Here is a 19,206-nt window from a genome sequence, read left to right as displayed (position 1 = left end):
AGCCTTCTAATTAATTAGAAGGAGGAAGGTTTATTTGACACCAGTTCTTTCAGTTATAAGGAAGGAATGTAATCTTGTCAGTCATGTCATATTAAGTAAATTTGCAGTTTTTGGTAATAAAAGGACATTCTCTTAGCTTATCCTTTGGGCTGCTCCCCTTACTTTAAATCATGTGCCTCAATTCCAGCTCTGAACCACTGTAAAAATAATTTTTCCCTCACAGAAACCCCATTTCATTTGCTTTGTTTCTATTACAACCCTGCATCCTGACAACATCCTTTTACTGGTCTAAACCCACCATGTACCATCCAGCTATGGCAGGATTCCTTTTATAATCGGCATATCCCATGTCCGCAATCTGAAACTATAGCATGCAGCAATTTATGGCTCTGCACATCCACCAGTGAAAAATTCAATCTGCCTTCAGTAACTCCAACTTCCTTTCCACTATGCCAAAGCATCTACTGCCTCTTAACTGAAAAGAAAATAGAATAAAAGGCAAACAGTACAAAAGGAGAAGGAAGCAGAAGAGGTGGATGAGGATCAGCAACATGATGATTGACGTGGGTAAGAGGGACATACATTTGATCACTTGGCTATCGCACATCTTCTGTCTTCAATATAAACCTGTTCCTATTCCATTCTCCCATTATTGCTTGCCCTGCTTCCTTCATTCCTGTACCCTGTATGCCAGTCTCCTGCTGTTTCTTTGCCCCACTCCTATGTCTTGTTTTCCCTCTCCTTTTCTACCTCATCTTAGTCCTTTTCCTCGTTCCATGCCATTTCAATACCCATGCCCTGTTGTTCACCCGTTCTCAGTATTTTAAATTTGGTTCCCAGCATCTGTATCTTGCCTTATTCCAATACCTGTTATTTGCCAATTCCCTGCTCGCTTCCCTTCACTGAGTTTCAGCACTAAATTCAGGACTATTCAATTCTTTTAGTCCCATCACCTTTATTAAAATCAATCAGTGCTGAGCAACCAACTTTAGTGAGGCACTGAGTGTGAATTGGTAGAATAGGGAATGATGCAAGAGTTGATGGAGAAGGACTAGAGAAATCTCTGTCCCTGTTCCCTCATTCAGCCTCATGCTGCCTGCTCCTGGTACCACTCAATATAGTTCCCTCTCTGTCACCTGGCATGACATTTGTGGTGGTAGTCTCCTGACTTCTTCATGATTACTGCTACATCAGCCAGATTGCTCCGTTGCTGCTAAGGCCCCAGTCCTGACCTGTGCCATGCTCATTCCCACGTGCCGCCATGATCCTATCTGCAACAGCGACACATGCCATTCTCTTCACTGTGCTTGTTTGGATAACCCAATTACCAGCACTGATCGAGAACCAGCAATTTATGCCATGTCATCCAGCCACCTACTCCCACTTGAAAGAATAAAATGAGAAAAATGGAAGCACAAGACCAAATATGTAACCAAGAAGAAAGCAGAAAACGAGTAAAAGGAAGTGGTGCAAGCAAAATAAAGGACCGAGAAATGGCAACAAAGATGATTAACTGAGCTAAGAGAGACTTGTCTGTGCTGATTTACTATATGAACTGCCATGAGAGATCTGGTAGTAATATATTAAGTTCTATGTCCCTTAGGCATATTCTGTTTGTTATACTTCCTTTTGTCATATTTCTGTCACTTTTACTATCATCTTTTGTCAATTAAGCGCAAAGTAAAACAATTCAGAATTGAAGAGGTAGAAAATGTGTATATCAAAAATGAGATAGTAGAAAACTGCCAGTAACACAAAAATTACCAATTGGACGAATCTTCAAATAAAAATAATTCAGTTTACTCATTTAAATATGTATATAGTTTTTAGTTCAAGGTCTTGGCCTTGTCTGACAGTGTAGAAATGGACTTGATATTTTCGGAAGAGCTGTGGCTCTGATGGATGAAGGTAGATCCTACAGTCTGAGCATGTGCAATGTGCACAATTTCCCAGGATGCATTTGCACTTAGGACAACTGATGCAGTGCTTTCCTCAGTTTCTAGCTATCATTTATAGTTTTTTTTTCCCCTAAATTATTTGAAGAAAGGTTTGGCACAAATTTCAAAAGCTTTATTCATGTAAAACTTATTTTGATTTTTCTTAGAGAAAAGTCAGATTGATTTCATATGTGGCAGATATAAGTTGTAGCTTTTGTTCATTTGAACTATAAGCCTTTAATAAATTCAGAAAATAAATCGAATGAGGAAGACTGCTTTCCTCATCCTAATTTGAGCTGTTTTAGCATTGTGTTACGAAAGCATTTTAGGTAAACTGGTTCTGATTTATCCTCATTTTGCTGAGAAAATTAGTGACAGCTGTGCTTTACTAAGAACCAGTCACAACAGATAGGATTCAATATTTGCAGAAATTTCAGAAACCTCATGAACCAATGTCCGAAACTGTAAATCCTCTCCACCTTTGCTCTTGGGTTTGTGCTATCACCTTCCACTCATTTAGACAGCTAGAATCCTTCCATGATTCTTTTCGTCACCACCATTTTTCCAAACCACAGGTTCTCCTTCCAAGATGAGACAAAGGGGCTCCACTATTTCCACCCCCCCCCCCCCCCCCCAAGCAGTGCTACCAAACCTGCAGACCCCCATTCCAATTCTGTCCAGCTCCAAAACCTTTGTCCAATACCACCAAAGGCCGTAGTTGCCTCCAGTACTCTACTTAGAAATCCAGATTTTTAGATTGTAGCACTGATGGTAACTGGCTTAGAATAAGTAGGTTACAGTCAGCATTAAGAATCATAGAAATTTGCAGCACAGGAGGAGGCCATTCAACCTGTCATGACTATGTTGGCTCTTTGAAAAAGCAGTTATACTTAGTTCACGTCCTCACTTTTTGCCTGTAACCCTATAAGTCCCTCATCCTCATGTACCTGTACAGTTCCCTTTTTAAATTAATAGATTCGGTTTCCACTACCTTTTCAAATAGAATGTTCCTGATCCCAACAACTGAGTGAAAATGTTTCTCCTCATCTCCTCTCTAGATCTTTTGCCAGCGATTTTTAAATTTATGACCTCTAGTTATTAACTCACTTGCCAGAGGAAATAATTCTTTATCAAAACCTCTCAAACCTCCTAAGTCACCTCTAACCTTCTCTTTCAAGGAGAACAGAGCTAACTTTCACAGTCTTTCCTCATATCTGAAGTCTCTCGTCCCTGGAATAATTCTGGTAAACTTCCTCTGTACCCTTTCTAAGATCTTTACATCTTTCCTGAAGTGTGATGTCCATAGTACTCCAGTGTGACATCTGGTCAGTGATTTATAAAGCTCTAGCATGATCTTTTTGCTCTTATATTCCTTTATTTATAAACCCAAGTTATACTTATGCTTTTTTTAATCACCTTATCAACTTGCCGTGCTACCTTTTAAGGATTTGTATATATGGACACCAAGGTCTGTCTGCTCACTTACACGTTTCAGAATTGTGTCATTTATAGTATATGGTCTTCCCAAATTAGTCTTCAAACTTCTACACATTGAACTACATCTGCCATTTCACCATCCTCTGTCATCCTGGAGCCTATAACTATCCTCACCACACTATTTAGTACTGCTTTGTAGATTGAAGGTCTAAGGTCCAGATACCTACCTTCAATTGGCAGATTTTGCATGCTATTTTCTGTGCATCATTAGCTTTAATAAAACTACATAGGCAAATAGAGAAATGTTAAAATTTACTCATTCCATAATGAACAATGTCGTGGAATTTGTTCCACAAAGCTCTGATATATAATCCAGAATATCATGAAATAAAAACTGAATTTGGATTTGTATTGTGCTTGGACACAAGTCACTGAAATTGCACATTCATTAACAACAAATTATAACTGAAGAGGATCATTGGAGGATTCTAACTGTCTACCAGTAATGAATAGAAGGCGATGGCACGAGCCCAAGAGTGATGGGGGAGAATCACAGTTCCGGGCACTGATTCATGAGGTTTTAAGAAATTTCTGTACCAATTGAGCCCTTTGCTTTACTGGTTCTTCGAAATGTATCTCTCTGTCTCACAATGGTCACTAATTTTCTCAGCATATGAATCAAAAGGAGGGAACAAGACTTTAGAGAAATACCAATAAGCAATATTTCAGGGTGTATTAAAGTAATTAAGCATGAGCAGTTTGCAAATTCCACCAATAAAAGAGCCAGTGAAATCTTTTAAAAATCTTTTTCAAAGTTCTTTGGCTACCATCTTCCATTGTCTAGCAAGTTTTAGACTTGCTGAGAATCAGGTTAATAATATTTGTAACAGTTGACAAAAACAATTAAACTTGCCTAAAGAGTAGAATTTTCTGTGTTCAAAATGCCTGCTTCCTATCCGAGACATGAACCCAATGAGAAGTCAGTCTGCAGTTCATGATGACTCACAGAGCCATCACTTCCAAGTGAAAGAACTCCCCCCAAGCATGTATTTTTACTTACTTGATGGGCGAGTCATTCTCAAAGCATGCCAAGGCTTGCTGTTGTAAGCCCTGCCCCTTTTTCCAGTTCTGTCAATCGATGAAGGAAGACTGACAGCTAAAATCCTAAGGAAACTATTTTCGACACTGAAAGTAAATCAAATTTGTTTTATGTAAAATCACCTAAACTTAAAATATGTATGAAATTTGGAATTTAACTGAGGTAACTTTCACAAAAATCAATATTACTATTTTCAAGCAATTTTTATTTATGCATGTTATGTATGTGACAAGTAAAACTTTGTGCTTTGAAAAAGTTTATGTATTTTATGATGTATTGTAAACAATTAGAATGGCTGTACTTTTGTGTTTGATAGAATAGCAGAAATAATGACAACTTCTGGAAATACTATCCTTACTCCAGTTTGGAGTGGACCCCTTCTGAAATAAAATATTTAATTTACACAATTTTGGTAGTTAGTAATGAACGTTATGCTGGAATTACTTGTTCAATAAGGAACAACACAAATTAGTTTAACCTTCAGTTCTACTTTAATTGCTCCTCATGCTAAACACATGGGGATGGCCTGCCTATTTGATATTGTACATTGAGGCTACTTTGGAACGGATAATTTGTTTTTGCTCAAAGCTTTTCATAAAAATGCAGATTTTTGAGGTGACATTTTGCTAATTGGTACCATACCTGTCCTCAGATCCAATTTTTGATGCCGGTTTAGACATGTCTGACAACTGTGATTAATTGTACATGGCAGTGGGAAGTTGCGGTTAAAACAACAGAACTTCCACTCATCCAGAGCACACCAAAGAAGATCTGCTATTAGCCAATTTTTGTTTCAAATAATTGGAGTAGATAAGTTTGAATACTTCATTGGCTAACATTTCTTTCATTTTGTTCTTACTATAGCATAATTAATGGATTTGCCTTGCCATTAAAAGAAGAGCACAAGGTTTTCCTGTTGAAAGTGTTGTTACCACTCCACAAAGTAAAATCTCTCAGTGTCTACCATCCACAGGTAATTTAAAATTGATATTTTGTTGAAAGAGATGTTTTAATATGTAAAATAGGAATTTGCACCGAGTCATTACTGCTTTACTTGGTTAGTATTGATGCAGTTTATTTAATATGGTAAGTCATAATGCAATATATTGAAACGCTGGTTCCATTGAAAGAGCACAATAGTGCACTGTTATTTCAAAGCTAAAGTTGGTGGTAGCCCTATCCTTCCATGAGAATAGGAGGAAGAATTTGTGTTGATTCCTGAAAGCAACCTCACCCACCACCTTAATAACTGGAAATCTTTTAAGAAAACGCTAGTTATAAATTATGGTTGCTATTGATCAAAAAGACCCAGCAGCAGGCAATAATTTGATATCCCATTCCTGGAATTTTCCCTTTATTCAGAAATTCATCTAGTTGTCTGTTGAATCCATTTATAACTACTTGCTTAGGTGGCTTTTCTTGGTGACTTACTGTATATGTATGTTATCTTTGTGTGAAATAGTTCTGCTTGAATTTCCAATTACTCAAATATCCTGATTTTCAAAATTAAAAGTTAGTTTTTTCAGAATTCATTTGCAATTTTTACTATATTTGCTTATCTATTTTTTTTTCTCTGGCTTTCTTCCCCTGTAGCTTTCTATCTGCACTATTTGTAGTTGCATATCAGGGACAGTATGCAGTTGACTCTTAATTTCCACTTTCATTTGGTATTTGGTAAGAGAAGCAAAAGTGACCAGAGAAACTTTTTCACGCAGCTAGTGGTTAAGGTCTGGAATGCGCTGCCTGAGAATATGGTGGAGGCAGGTTCAGTTGAAGCATTCAAAAGGGAATTAGACAGTTATATGAAAAGGAAGAATGTGCAGGGTTATGGTGAGGGAAATGGAACTGAGGGAGTTGCTCTTTCAGAGAGCCGGTGCGGACACAATGGGCCGAATGGCCGCCTCCTGTGCTCTAGTGATTCTGTGAAACAAAAGGGAGAGGCTCTAATATTGAAGCTTTAAATGTGCGTTTAGTGTATCTAATTTTCCCCAGTCTTTATGTTTTACCTTGTCTTCAGACACTGTAGGCTTTGTTTTGGAAAATGTATTTTCCTAGAACTAGTTGCAGAGAGTAGAATTGTCACCTCAAAAACTTCGAATTTTAAGTTTGATTGAGTCCCCATATAACCTGGCATGCCAGTTCCGTACTTGAAAATTATATTGGCTGAGGATTGAAGATATAACACCGTATATTGTAAAATATAATTATGGATTTTATAAAGCAAGTGCTTTACAAACGAGCTAGAAGTTCTTGGTTTGAGATGTAACTTTTAAAATGACATATATTGGAGGAGAAATGTTTCATTTGTTTTGTGATCAGTTTTTGGAAAAGAATTTCAAGAGAAATGTACTTTTGCTTTTGAAATTGGTCAAAAATGGAGCCTTAGGTGTCGCAACATTTTAAATTTAAATAGGGATAAGCTTAACCTGCTTAAGAGCACTCCCTTCAGGAACCAAATTATTTAACAGTAGAATCACTCAGCCTGTAATTCATTTTTCAAAACAAAAAATTACCTTGGTGAAATTTGATAATGGGACCACTACATTAAGACTCCTTGGAGGGGGAACTCGAACTGTATTCCCGGTCGCCCATAACCTTACTGAATTTCCACAATAGAGCCTTGTACCTGGAAGAATAATGTGTTCTGCTAATTGTTTTTGTTATAAATTAGAACAAAAATGATAATTTTGTGATCCCTTAGTTGAAGGGTCAGTTACGAGGGGTCACAAGTTTAAGGTGAGGGGTGGGAGGTTTAAGGGGGATTTGAGGAAGAACTTTTTTACCCAGAGGGTGGTAACGGTCTGGAATGCCCTGCCTGGGAGGGTGGTAGAGGCAGGTTGCCTCATATCCTTTAAAAAGTACCTGGATGAGCACTTGGCACGTCATAATATTCAAGGCTTTGGGCCAAGTGCTGGCAAATGGGATTAGGTAGACAGGTCAGGTGTTTTAATGCATCAGTGCAGACTCGATGGGCCGAAGGGCCTCTTCTGCACTGTATTATTCTGTGATTCTATGGCTCCCATTGAATTGTGGAGCAGTGGAGAGTGCGAAAGAAAGATAATTGTGCTCTCTCTGAAAACTGTTAGCTTGAAGATTCCACTAATTTTTATCCAATCTTTCAAGTTTCCTCCTTCAATCAGACATTTAGCTCCATAAAGGTAGACATGTTGGATTCTTTATACAACTTGTGTTCATAAGGATGTTGTACCATCTCATTGTCTTAATTGAATTTGCACATGGGTTCTGCTTTGTTTTCCCATGCGTTTATAAGCAGGATTTTTACTTAAATTGCACAACCATGCAGCACAAAGGAGGTTGGAGATGGGGGCGTTGTGAAGCAACTGTTGTAGTTAAGCAGATGTGTGAAATATGAAAACATAGTGAGGGAGGAAATATTAAGGTGTTTAGAATCCTTGAAAGTGGATAGATCACCAAGCCTGGGTGAAACATATCCCAGGCTGCTAAGAGAAGCTAGGGAGGCTCTGACCGTCATTTTCCAATCCCCTCTGGCTACAGACATGGTGCCAGAGGACTGGAGAATTGCTAACTTTGTACTGTTCTTTAAAAGGAGAGGAAGGGATAGGCCAGTCGGCCTAGCCTCAGTGGTGGGCAAATCATTGGACAAAATTGTGAGACAGTATAAATCATTATTTAGAAAAGCATGGACTAATAAGGACATTTAGCATCGATTTGTTATGGGAAGGTCATCTCTGACTTGATTTTACAGAAGTAGCAAATCTTCTGACAAGGTCCCATATGGCAGAGAATTCAGAAAATTAAAAGCTCGCGAGATGCAAGGGAAAGTGGCAAGTTGGATCCAAAATTGGCTGTGGCTGGAAGCAAAGGATAATGGTCGACAGGTGTTTTTGTGACTGGAAGGCTGTTTGCTGTGGGGTTCCATAAGGCTGAGTGCTAGTAGATCCCTTGATTTTCGTGGTATATATTAGTGATTTAGACTTAATTGAAGGGGACATGATTAATGTTTGCAGATGATCCGCAAATCGACCGTGTGGTTGGTAGTGAGGAAGAAGCTGTGGACTGCAGGAAGATGTAAGTGGATTGGTCAGTTGAGCAGAAATGTGGCAAATGGAATTCAATCTGGAGAAGTGTGAGCTAATGCAATTGGGGAAGGCAGACAAGGCAAGGGAGTAAATAATAAATGGCAGGATACTATGAAATGTAGAGGAATAGAGGGACCTTGGAGTGCTTGTCTACAGATTCCTGAAGGTAGCAAGATAGATAGGTAAGGTGGTTAAGAAGGTGTATGGGATGCTTTCCTTTATAGGCTGAGGCATAGAATATAAGAGCAGGGAGGTTATGTTAGAACTGTATAGAACACTAGTTTGCATCTAGAGTACCGGGTACAGTTCTGGTCACTGCATTACAGGAAGGACGTGACTGCACTAGAGAAAGTACAGAGATTTATGCGGGTGTTGCCAGGAATGGAGAATTTCAGAAAGATTGGATAGGCTGGGGTTTTCTTTGGAACAGAGGAGGCTGAAAGATTTAATTGAACTGTACTAAATTATGAGTGGTCTGGATAGTGGATATGAAGGACCTATCCTACTTTCGTTAGCAAAGAGGTCAAAAACCAGGGGTTATGGAGTTCAAGCAATTGACAAAAGAATCAGAGGGGGTTCAGGAGTAATTTTTTTCATCCAGAGGCCGGTGGAGCTCTGGAACTCACTTCCTGAAAGGGTCGTAGAGGCAGAAACCCTCAATGCATTTTAAATTCATTTGAATATGTGCTTGAGGTACCATAATCTACAGGGCTATGAACTAAGAGCTTGGAAGGTGGGATTAGGCTGGATAGCTCTTTCTCAGCCAGCACGGAGGCAGTTGGCTGAATGACTTCCTCCTGTGTGTAAATTTTTCTATGTTTCTAATTGATAAATGTTGAAAGTTTCTGACTTTTTGCTCTACTCGTTTTCAAAAAAACACTCGTGCCTTGTCTTTATTGCTCATAAATTAGCCACATTGAGCAGTATGATGTTGCAGCTATGCACATAATATGAAATAAACTGCACGAACTGTGTGACAGGATGGAACTTAATCTTGGGGTGGTGTGCCAGATTGCAGTGTCCTGTGCCACTGCATAGATTGCAGGTTTGTTTATACATTAGCTGTGCTGTTAGATGCCAAATTGTTCCCCAAAAGCAGGTAAAATTGGAAACCAAATTGCTGGACCCACCTTGTATATTTTCCGGTATCCAGCAAAGGGGAGTTTGGTGCAATTTTTAACGGGCCATTTGCTCTTCCCTGTTGAGGTGAAAATTAGTTAGCACAAAGAGGACCTGCCATACTGTCTACCCTGATCCCAGCCAGCCCTATCCACACCCTAATATAGTACCAAATGCTGCCAAAGAAGTTGAGGTGCAATAGAATACTGTGCTAAAGCAAACTGATTCCAGTGAGTAACCCAGAATATGCTGTGATTATGCAGAGTTTGCCACAGACTAGGCAAATTCTCTAAGTTGGCATCCCAACTTCAAAAATGCTGATTTTTGTCAAGGACATTTCCTTCTCACTGTTTTCAACACTGAATCCATGTGCATTTATACATCTATCAAAACTTATAACCTCCCATGTGATTAGTCACTTATCAGACAGAAATTATGAAAATTAGCACAATGGGAATCTATATCTGCCATCCAAAATAGGTCTTTGGAATAGTATAAAGCATATTTATTTTACTTGTTTGAAAGCTGCTTTGGCAATAGTAATCCCACAAGTCAAGCATCTTCTAAGTTATAAAAGGAAATACAATATGCAATGCTTTAACCTGTTGATTCTGCTCTTCATTTAGCTGGCATACTGTGTGGTGCAGTTCCTAGAAAAAGACAGCACTCTTACTGAACCTGTGAGTTTACCTTAATTGTGTGATGTGTTTACCTTCAGTTAAAATAATTTAAATATGTACTTGCATCCCAATGCAAAAGGGATTTATAGTTCTGTTATGTTTGAAGGTTTTGAAGACTGCATTTTTGAAAATTTCTAGTTTTTAAGTGTTCATAATGCATTCTAAATTTATTTCTGAAATACTTAGCATCCTGAACTTCCATTTATATAAATTTCAAAATTAAATTTTAGTTGATCTGTTTTACTTTGGTTAACCTGTTGTAAAAATTCCATTGTGCTGAATATAATGTATTTTTGGCTGCAGAGTTTTATTATCCTAAACTAATCATGATTTCTCTGCCTTGGGAAATTTTTAGTTCCAGTTGCATTAATTGCCCTTTTTTCCATTTTGCCAATAGCAAATGTGTTTCAATTAATTTCACTTAATGGGGTACATTGCTATATAAAATGTATACATTGAATAATATGCAATTACAGAAAGGCTACATTTGCTGACAACGCAACCACTAGGTGGCGCAAATGCAGCTTGTGCCACTAAAACGTCGCAGTCTGAGACGTCAGGCAGCTGCCAGGATTAAAGATGGCGCAGCTCAAATAATCACATGAAGGCAACCTAGATACATGGCAGCACACAATGACTGGAGTGGGTGGGGGGAAGCAAGTGGGTGGGGGGGAGGGGGGATGTGAGGAGGAGGGGAGCGCACCTGCCACCACCAAGGTCTTCGGCCGTGCTCTTCCCCCACCCCTGCTGTCTGCTCGCGTTACACGATGACATCATCTGCGCATGCGCCAACCAGTCCTGGCAATGCGGAACACGGTGCATACACAGAGAGTAGGAACCAATCTGCGCATTGGCACAGTCTGATGACGTCCGCTGCCGGCTGCGTTGTCAATAATCACTGTTACAGAAATATCTAATGTGTAAGATTTATTTAAGTAATAGTTGCTACTAGTTAGATGTGAAAAATACTTGCAAGTTATTTGGCTTCCTTGGACCATTGCATCATGTTGTTTTTACCAGCTGTTAACTATAAAATGGTTGCGAACTGCTGAAAGATGCCTCTTTCTGGCTGTTAGCAGAAATCATTCAATGTTGAGATGTGATCATTGTATTGAAAAGAAGTAGTTTCACAAGCTAGTTGACTATCTTTTTTCATTCAATAGCTAAACTTATTTCTTGTATTGGCTACTCTAAGGGATTAATCTGCTTCAGAATTTTCAAAGTATTTGGCTCCAACACAGTTTTGACTTTTGTAGGTGGTTATGGCATTGCTGAAGTACTGGCCAAAAACCCACAGTCCAAAGGAAGTGATGTTTCTAAATGAATTGGAAGAAATTTTAGATGTCATTGAACCATCAGAATTTGTAAAAGTCATGGAACCCCTGTTTCGACAGCTGGCTAAGTGCGTTTCCAGTCCACATTTTCAGGTGAGCAGTCAGATGCACAGCAAAGAATTTGGATAATTAATGTTTCACATTGCAAGTTATTTTAAAGCAAAAGGTACGATACTAACCAAGCTATAAAATAGTTTATGGACTATTTCATGTAATAACAAAAGCTTATGTTTGACTCTGCCATATAATTGTCCATTACTATTTTATTCTAGTTTTGATCTGTATTCTTTGATCTAGGTGGCAGAACGAGCCTTGTATTATTGGAATAATGAGTACATCATGAGTCTAATCAGTGACAATGCTGCCAAGATCTTGCCCATTATGTTCCCCTCCCTGTATCGTAATTCAAAGACTCATTGGAACAAGTAAGTGGACCTCTATGTTATCATTGGCCTTTCATAAGTTATATGCCAAAGAAATCTCTTGAAATAAGTTACAATATTAAAGTAACTCAATGAAGAATAATAAAGGCGTGATTTTTAAAAAGGAATGTTTCTCCCATTTTTTAAGCTGTGGTGTATTAAAATAAGTGTTCACATGAAATAAAACTCATGTTTTCATGCAGTCAACTTAAAATATGTATGCTCCAGTTATCCAGTTGGGTATGTTTATAATTTTGCAAAATGTTGTTTTGTGTGAATAAGCCAAATCGATTTATATAGGAACATAAGAACAGAAATAGGCCATTCAGCTGCTCATGCCAGTTTCAACATTCAGTTGGATCTTAAAAGCAAAATACTGCAGATGCTGGAAATTGAAATAAAAACAAGAAATGCTGGAAATACTCAGCCGGTCTGGCAGCATCTGTGGAGGGAGAAACAGAGTTAACGTTTCAGGTCAGTGATCCTTCACTGGCCTAAAATGTTAACTCTGCTTCTCTCTCCACAGATGTTGCCAGACCTGCTGAGTATTTCCAGCATTTCTTGTTTTCGGTTAGATCATGGCTGGTCTGTATCTTAACGACGTTCACCCATTTTTCTCCATGTCACTTGATACCCTTACCTAACAAAAACCTATTGACCATACTTTTGAAAGTTTCAGTTGATCAGCCACAATCTTTTGGAGGGAGAGTTCCAGATTTTTTCTTCTATTTGTGTGAAGAAGTGCTTTCTGATTTCACTCCTGAATGGCCTGACTAATTTTAAAATTATGCCCCCTGTTCATAAATAGTTTCCTTGTATCTACCTTATGAAATCTTCTAATCATTTTAAACATGTTAAATAGATCACCTCTTTACCTTCTGAACTCAAGGGAATACAATACAAATTTATGCAACCTGACTTGATAGCTTAACCCTTTGAACCCTGGTACAATTCTGGTAATTCTGTGCTATACTATCTCATATTTGAATTTGTCAAATTACATAGATTGGCGTTCAGTATTTAACAGTACTGACTTAATTACCACTTTAAAGTATGACTAATTCCATAATAGAAAGCATAGGGAGGATGCGTCTGAAACTTTGTTACCATAAGTCCTTCACACAAATTTGTATGTTCCAAATGAACTTGCCACCTACAGGTGACCGTTTAGGAGCATGTAGAATATATCCAAAATCTTCTCTAAATATTTAAAGTTTGTTCCTGGATTTGCTAGCTATGCAATTAGAAAACTCATTTGTAATTTTTCTATCAGAATTTTATAAGTTCCTGTGATCTGTAGCTTTAATGTTTTTGATGCTATAGTTTTAAAAGCTTAACATTAAAATTATCTGTTTGCTCCTTGCCCTGTGTGGTGAAGTTTGATAGATCAGTGGAAGGTTTATGTTAACAGTAAAGTGAGATTTTTGATGTTACTTTAGATAACCTATAAAGTGAACTCGCGCCTTGCTATAAATGGAAATGAGTTACTAAGATATTACAGTTTTAGAAGCATGTCACTGTTACATTTAATGTTACTATAGATGAGTATTTTAGTGTATTCTTAACTGTAAACTTTAGAAGTAATTTTCACTTAACCCGCCTGGTTAAATGAGAAAAATTAGAAAATGGATCACTCGCCCATTTTTCACCGGCCCGATCTTTGCTTTACGTTGACTTCAATAAAATGTAAAATTGGGCGGGTTGTAAAACGGGCGTCCAATCCCATCAATTTCCTGCCCAGGTGGGTAGGTTAAAATTACTCTTCGTTCTCATTAAAATTATGCAATTTGGGCTCAGTTTCTGTAAAGGTGTAGATCATTTCCTTTGGGAAGGAGAAGGCATGACTTTAAACTTCATGTTTATTAATGTGCAGTTTAGTTCCTGAATTAGCTCTTCGCTTTATTTCTAGTTCCACAATATTTTGTATGTTTGTGTTCATGGAGGAATGCACTTGTTGAGCAGACTTGAGATTTAATTAAAAGTTTTCTGAATATAGGACTATCCATGGATTAATCTACAATGCTCTGAAACTCTTTATGGAAATGAATCAGAAACTATTTGATGACTGCACCCAACAGTTCAAAGCAGAAAGGCAAAAGTAAGTTAAACTATCTGTCCAGCTATCTAACTATATGTACAAATCTTACTCTTGCATGAAGTTGTCCATCATGCATTTAATTCATAAAATAAAAAAAAACAAATGAATGTGCCAATCAGCAAACAGAACAATACACAATTCCCTAAAGTTTTTATTTTACAATAATAAATAATTACAGCACATTCATTTAAACGGATACAAATTTAACAAGCTAAACTGCAAAGAAGTAGTAACAGTAAGATGAAAGTGGAGTAAATATTAGGTAAAATGCTCTCCAGTTTCTGTGGTGTTGTGTATCCCTGGGGTATAGACATTATAAAATATTAACATAAAGGTTTGAGGAGAGCTCCAAGAGGAGCGCAGCTGCCCTGCAAAATAAACAAATGTACTGAATTGTAAAAGTCTGGGAGAGGAATGTAGGCTGTATCTGAGATGTTGATTGCCCCAACAGTCCTTTTCTCTCCATATTTGAAGGAAACATTACCTTTCAGGTGGTCTTTATCCCCACTTGAGCCTTTGTGGCGCTGTCTACTGTTTCTGGAAGCTAGTTTGGTGACATACTTCTGGCTCCATTTGGACATCATAGTGACAGTTATCACCGAACTGGGCACTCATAATGCTTGATGGTATTGGGTCTTATGAGTAAAAGTTACAGCATGGTGTGTAGGTCAACTGAGTGTGGGCTAGAAAATAAACAGCAAGGATGGATAACAATGACAGGTGGGGTACATGAAACTAAAAGTAATCATAATAGAGTCATAGAGAGATACAGCACTGAAACAGGCCCTTCGGCCCACCGAGTCTGTGCCAACCATCAACCACCCATTTATACTAACCTGCATTAATCCCATATTCCCTACCACATCCCCACCTTCCCTCAATTCTCCTACCACCTACCTACATTAGGGGCAATTTACAATGGCCAATTTACCTGTCAACCTGCAAGTCTTTGGCTGTGGGAGGAAACCGGCGGAAACCCACGCGGTAACAGGGAGAATTTGCAAACTCCGCCCAGGCAGTACCCAGAACCGAACCCGGGTCGCTGGAGCTGTGAGGCTGCGGTGCTAACCTCTGCGCCGCCCACTAAAGACAAAATTCATCATTAATCACTTTCCACAAAGGCATTTTTTTTTTAAAGTAAAGAGCAGGAGTTATAAGGAGTTATGTATCTAAATGGTTAGAGGCTGGCAGGAAAGTGGGACGAGGAACTTTAGGAGGAGTTGGCGGGAGGCGGTGTGTAATATTTTAAGAAGAACCTTATTGGAAACTTCTGTTAATGGTACCACTTACAGACATTGCAGGTTAAAGGCCTGCTACCCGACTGGGACCCGACAACATGTCTGGTTCGTGTCGGGACGGGCCCCTCTTCCAGGTCTGGCTTTTTGTCTCAGGTTGGGCCAAACACACATGGTAAGTGCTCTGCTGGTAAGTATAGAAATTTAAAAAAACTTACCTGAGCTGGGAGTCTGGGACGAAACTAAGTCTGCGCAGTGAGCGAGTGACGTCACTATGACGTCATCACGCATGAGCTGCAGCTTCCTGCAGGTTCAGTGTTGGAAAGGCAAGTAAAGGGATGGTCGTGCCAGGCTTCGGTCGGGTAGGGCTTGGGGCAAAATCAGAGGGACTCGGGGCGGGTTGGGTTCTTTTTTCCCCGACCTGAGCAGGCCTTTATAGTGGGTACTACAGGCACAATAGTGGATTTTTCCTATGGGAGAAAGTTTATAGAAAAGGTTCTGATGAAACATGCAACCTGAATAGAGTTGATTTAAAAAAAAATAGGAGATATCTGCTATACCTTCCTATTTTGTGGCTAAGCCCTTGTGTCTCACTGTCGGGGACTGAAATCTAAATATATATCACCCACAGAATTTCCATTATGAACAAATTCTGTCATTTTATGAAAGAACTCAGTAAATCTGTTACATATGACCTCCTTCCCATAAATCCATGCTGATTTTCCCCCTTGCCATACCTACCCAGATGTTTCATTATTGTCTTATGTTAGGATATCTTATAATTTACTCAACAGATGTTAGGCTCACTGGTCTGTAATTTCTTGGGTCAATTCTATTCTTTTTAAAGATTGGTGTTGTGTTAGCTACTTTCCAGTCAGCAAGTAGTACTCCTGTTTCGAATGAAGGTCATGACTAGTTTTGTTTGTCACCTTAAATATCCTTGTATGATGTTCATCTGGAACTGGGGCATTGTCTTTAATTACCTCAGCCTATTGGTGGTGCTGTTCTCTGAAAGTTCTGTTTCTTTTTGTACATCTGCCGCAACCATCTATCTGCCTCCCCTAATCCAACAATTCTACTTCCTTCCTTTTCACCTGTGCTGCTGCGCACTTTCAACCTGCTCGCTACAAATCTATTTATAGAAATCAGTGACATTTTTCAATTCCCTTATGATCCTATTCTACGTAAACTCTCCTGGCCAGTTTACTAACCACCTTTACCTTTTAGAGTCAGAGTTATACAGCACAGAAACAGGCCCATCGTGCCCATGCTGGCCATCAAGCAGCTAACTATTCTAGTCCCATTTTCCAGCACTTGGCCCGTAGCCTTGTATGCTATGGCGTTTCAAGTGCTCATCTAAATACTAGTTAAATGTTGTGAGAGTTCCTGCCTCTATCACCTCTTCAGGCAGTGCTTTCCAGATTCCAACCACCCTCTGGGTGAAAGCATTTTTCAAATCCCCTCAAAACCTCCTGCCCCTTAACTTAAATCTATACCCCCTGGTTATTGAACCCTCCACTAAGGGAAAGAGTTTCTTCCTATCTAACCTATCAATGCCCCTCATAATTTTGTATACCTCAATCATGTTTCCCCACCCCCCCCCCACCCCCCCCCCCCCCCCCCCCTCAGCCTCCTCCGCTCTAAGGGAAACAACCCTAGCCTTTTCAGTCTTTCTTCATAGCTGAAATGCTCCAGCCCTAGCAACATCCTGGTGAATCTCCTCTGCACCCTCTCCAGTGCAATCACATCCTTTCTATAGTGTGGTGCCCAGAGCTGTACACAGTACTCCAGCTGTGGCCTAACTAGAATTTTATACAGCTCCATCATAATCTCCCTGCTCTTATATTCTGTGCCTTGGCTGATAAAGGCAAATATCCCATAAGCCGTCCTAACCACCTTATCTACCTGTGCTGCTGCCTTCAGTGATCAATGGACAAGTACACCAAGACCCCTCTGACCTTCTGTACTTCCTAGGGTCCTACCATCCATTGTATATTCCCTTGCCTTGTTAGTCCTCCCAAAATGCATCACCTCACACTTCTCAGGATTAAATTCCATTTGCCACTGCTCTGCCCATCTTAACAGCCCATCTATATCTACCTGTAATCTAAGGCTTTCCTCCTCAGTATTTACGACACCACCAATTTTTGTGTCATCTGCAAACTTACCATACCTCTTATATAAATGTCTAAATCATTACAAACAGCAATGTTCCCAGCACCAACCCCTGCGGTACATCACTGGTCACAGGCTTCCACTCACAAAAACAACCGTCGACCATCACCCTCTGCCTCCTGCCACTAAGCCAATTTTGTATCTATTTTGCCAAATTGCCCTGGATCCCATGGGCTCTTACCTTCTGAACCAATCTCCATGCGGGACCTTATCAAAAGCCTTACTGAAGTCCATGGTAGACTACATCAACTGCTTTACCCTCATCTACACATCTAGTCACTGTCTCGAAAAATTCAATCAAGTTAGACACGATCTCCCCCTGACAAAGCCATGCTGATTATCTCTGATTAATCCCTGCCTCTCCAAGTGGAGATAAATCCTGTCCCTCAGAATTTTTTCCAATATTTTCCCAACCACTGATGTTAGATGCACCGGCCTGTAGTTACCTGGTTTAGCCCTGCTACCCTTCTTGAATAATGGTACCACATTCGCTGTCCTCCAATCCCCTGGTACCTCTCCTGTGGCCAGAGAGGATTTGAAAATTTGTGTCAGAGCCCCTGCTATCTCCTCCCTTGCCTCACATAATAGCCTGGGATGCATCTCATCTGGGACTGGGGATTTATCCTCTTTTAAGCCTGCTAAAACAGCTAGTAATTCCTCCCTTTCAATGTTCATATGTTCAAGTAGATCACAATCCCCCTCCCTGATCTCTGCACCTACATCGTCCTCCTCCATAGTGAACACAGATGCAAAGTAATCATTTAAAAACCTCAGCTATGGCCTCCGGCTCCCCACACACATTGCCACTTTGGTCCCTTATGGGCCCCACTCTTTCCCTGGTAATCCTCTTGCCCTTAATATACTTATAAAACGCCTTAGGATTTTCCTTTATCTCGCCCGCCAGTGTTTTTTCATGTCCCCTCTTCGCTCTCCTAATTACTTTACTTTTATTTTAGTATGCCCCCTATACTTTCCATACTCCTGTAAGGCCTCCGCTGTTTTCAGCGTTCCGAATCTGCCATAAGCCTCCTTTTTTTTTTTCCTGATCCAATCCTCTATATCCCTTGACATCCAAGGTTCCCTGGACTTGTTGGTCCTACCCTTCACCTTAAGGGTGAACCCTCACTATTTCTTCTTTGAATGACTCCCACTGGTCTGATGTAGACTTTCCTACAAGTAGCTGCTCCCAGTCCACTTTGGCCAGATCCTGTTTTGTCATATTGAAATCTGCCTTCCCCCAATTCAGTACCTTTATTTCCGGCCTGTCTTTGTCCTTTTCCATAACTACCTTAAATCTTACAGAGTTATGGTCACTATCCCCAAAATGCTCCCCCACTGACATTTCTACCACTTGTCCAGCTTCATTCCCTAGGTTTAGGTCCAGTACTGCCTCTTTTCTTGTAGGATTTTCTACATACTGGCTCAAAAAGCTCTCCTGTATGCATTTTAAGAATGCCTTTAAGCCTTTTACACTAAGACTATCCCAGTTGATATTGGGTAAGTTGAAATCCCCTATTACCCTATTATTTTTATATCTGAGATTTGCCTACATATCTGCTCCTCTATCTCTCCCTGACTGGAGGCCTGTAGTACACTCCCAGCCAAGTGA

At 39.6% G+C, this 19,206-nt stretch overlaps 1 protein-coding gene across 5 annotated transcripts in view; it reads left to right on the top strand.

Annotated features, from left to right (window-relative positions):
* ppp2r5ca (protein phosphatase 2, regulatory subunit B', gamma a) overlaps nucleotides 1-19,206 on the top strand; it is a 214,643-nt gene that overhangs the window by 168,123 nt on the left and 27,314 nt on the right. For all 5 annotated transcript variants that reach the window (XM_068038928.1, XM_068038930.1, XM_068038931.1 and 2 more), the window contains 5 exons: nucleotides 5,338-5,446; nucleotides 10,280-10,333; nucleotides 11,590-11,760; nucleotides 11,965-12,092; nucleotides 14,086-14,187. In XM_068038928.1, the coding sequence (XP_067895029.1) occupies nucleotides 5,338-5,446; nucleotides 10,280-10,333; nucleotides 11,590-11,760; nucleotides 11,965-12,092; nucleotides 14,086-14,187 (564 nt within the window). The remainder of the gene's footprint in view (nucleotides 1-5,337; nucleotides 5,447-10,279; nucleotides 10,334-11,589; nucleotides 11,761-11,964; nucleotides 12,093-14,085; nucleotides 14,188-19,206) is intronic.

The sequence above is a fragment of the Heterodontus francisci genome, chromosome 9, assembly GCF_036365525.1.
Source record: "Heterodontus francisci isolate sHetFra1 chromosome 9, sHetFra1.hap1, whole genome shotgun sequence".
Classification (NCBI taxonomy): domain Eukaryota; kingdom Metazoa; phylum Chordata; class Chondrichthyes; order Heterodontiformes; family Heterodontidae; genus Heterodontus; species Heterodontus francisci.
This window is presented reverse-complemented; position numbering and strand designations above follow the sequence as displayed.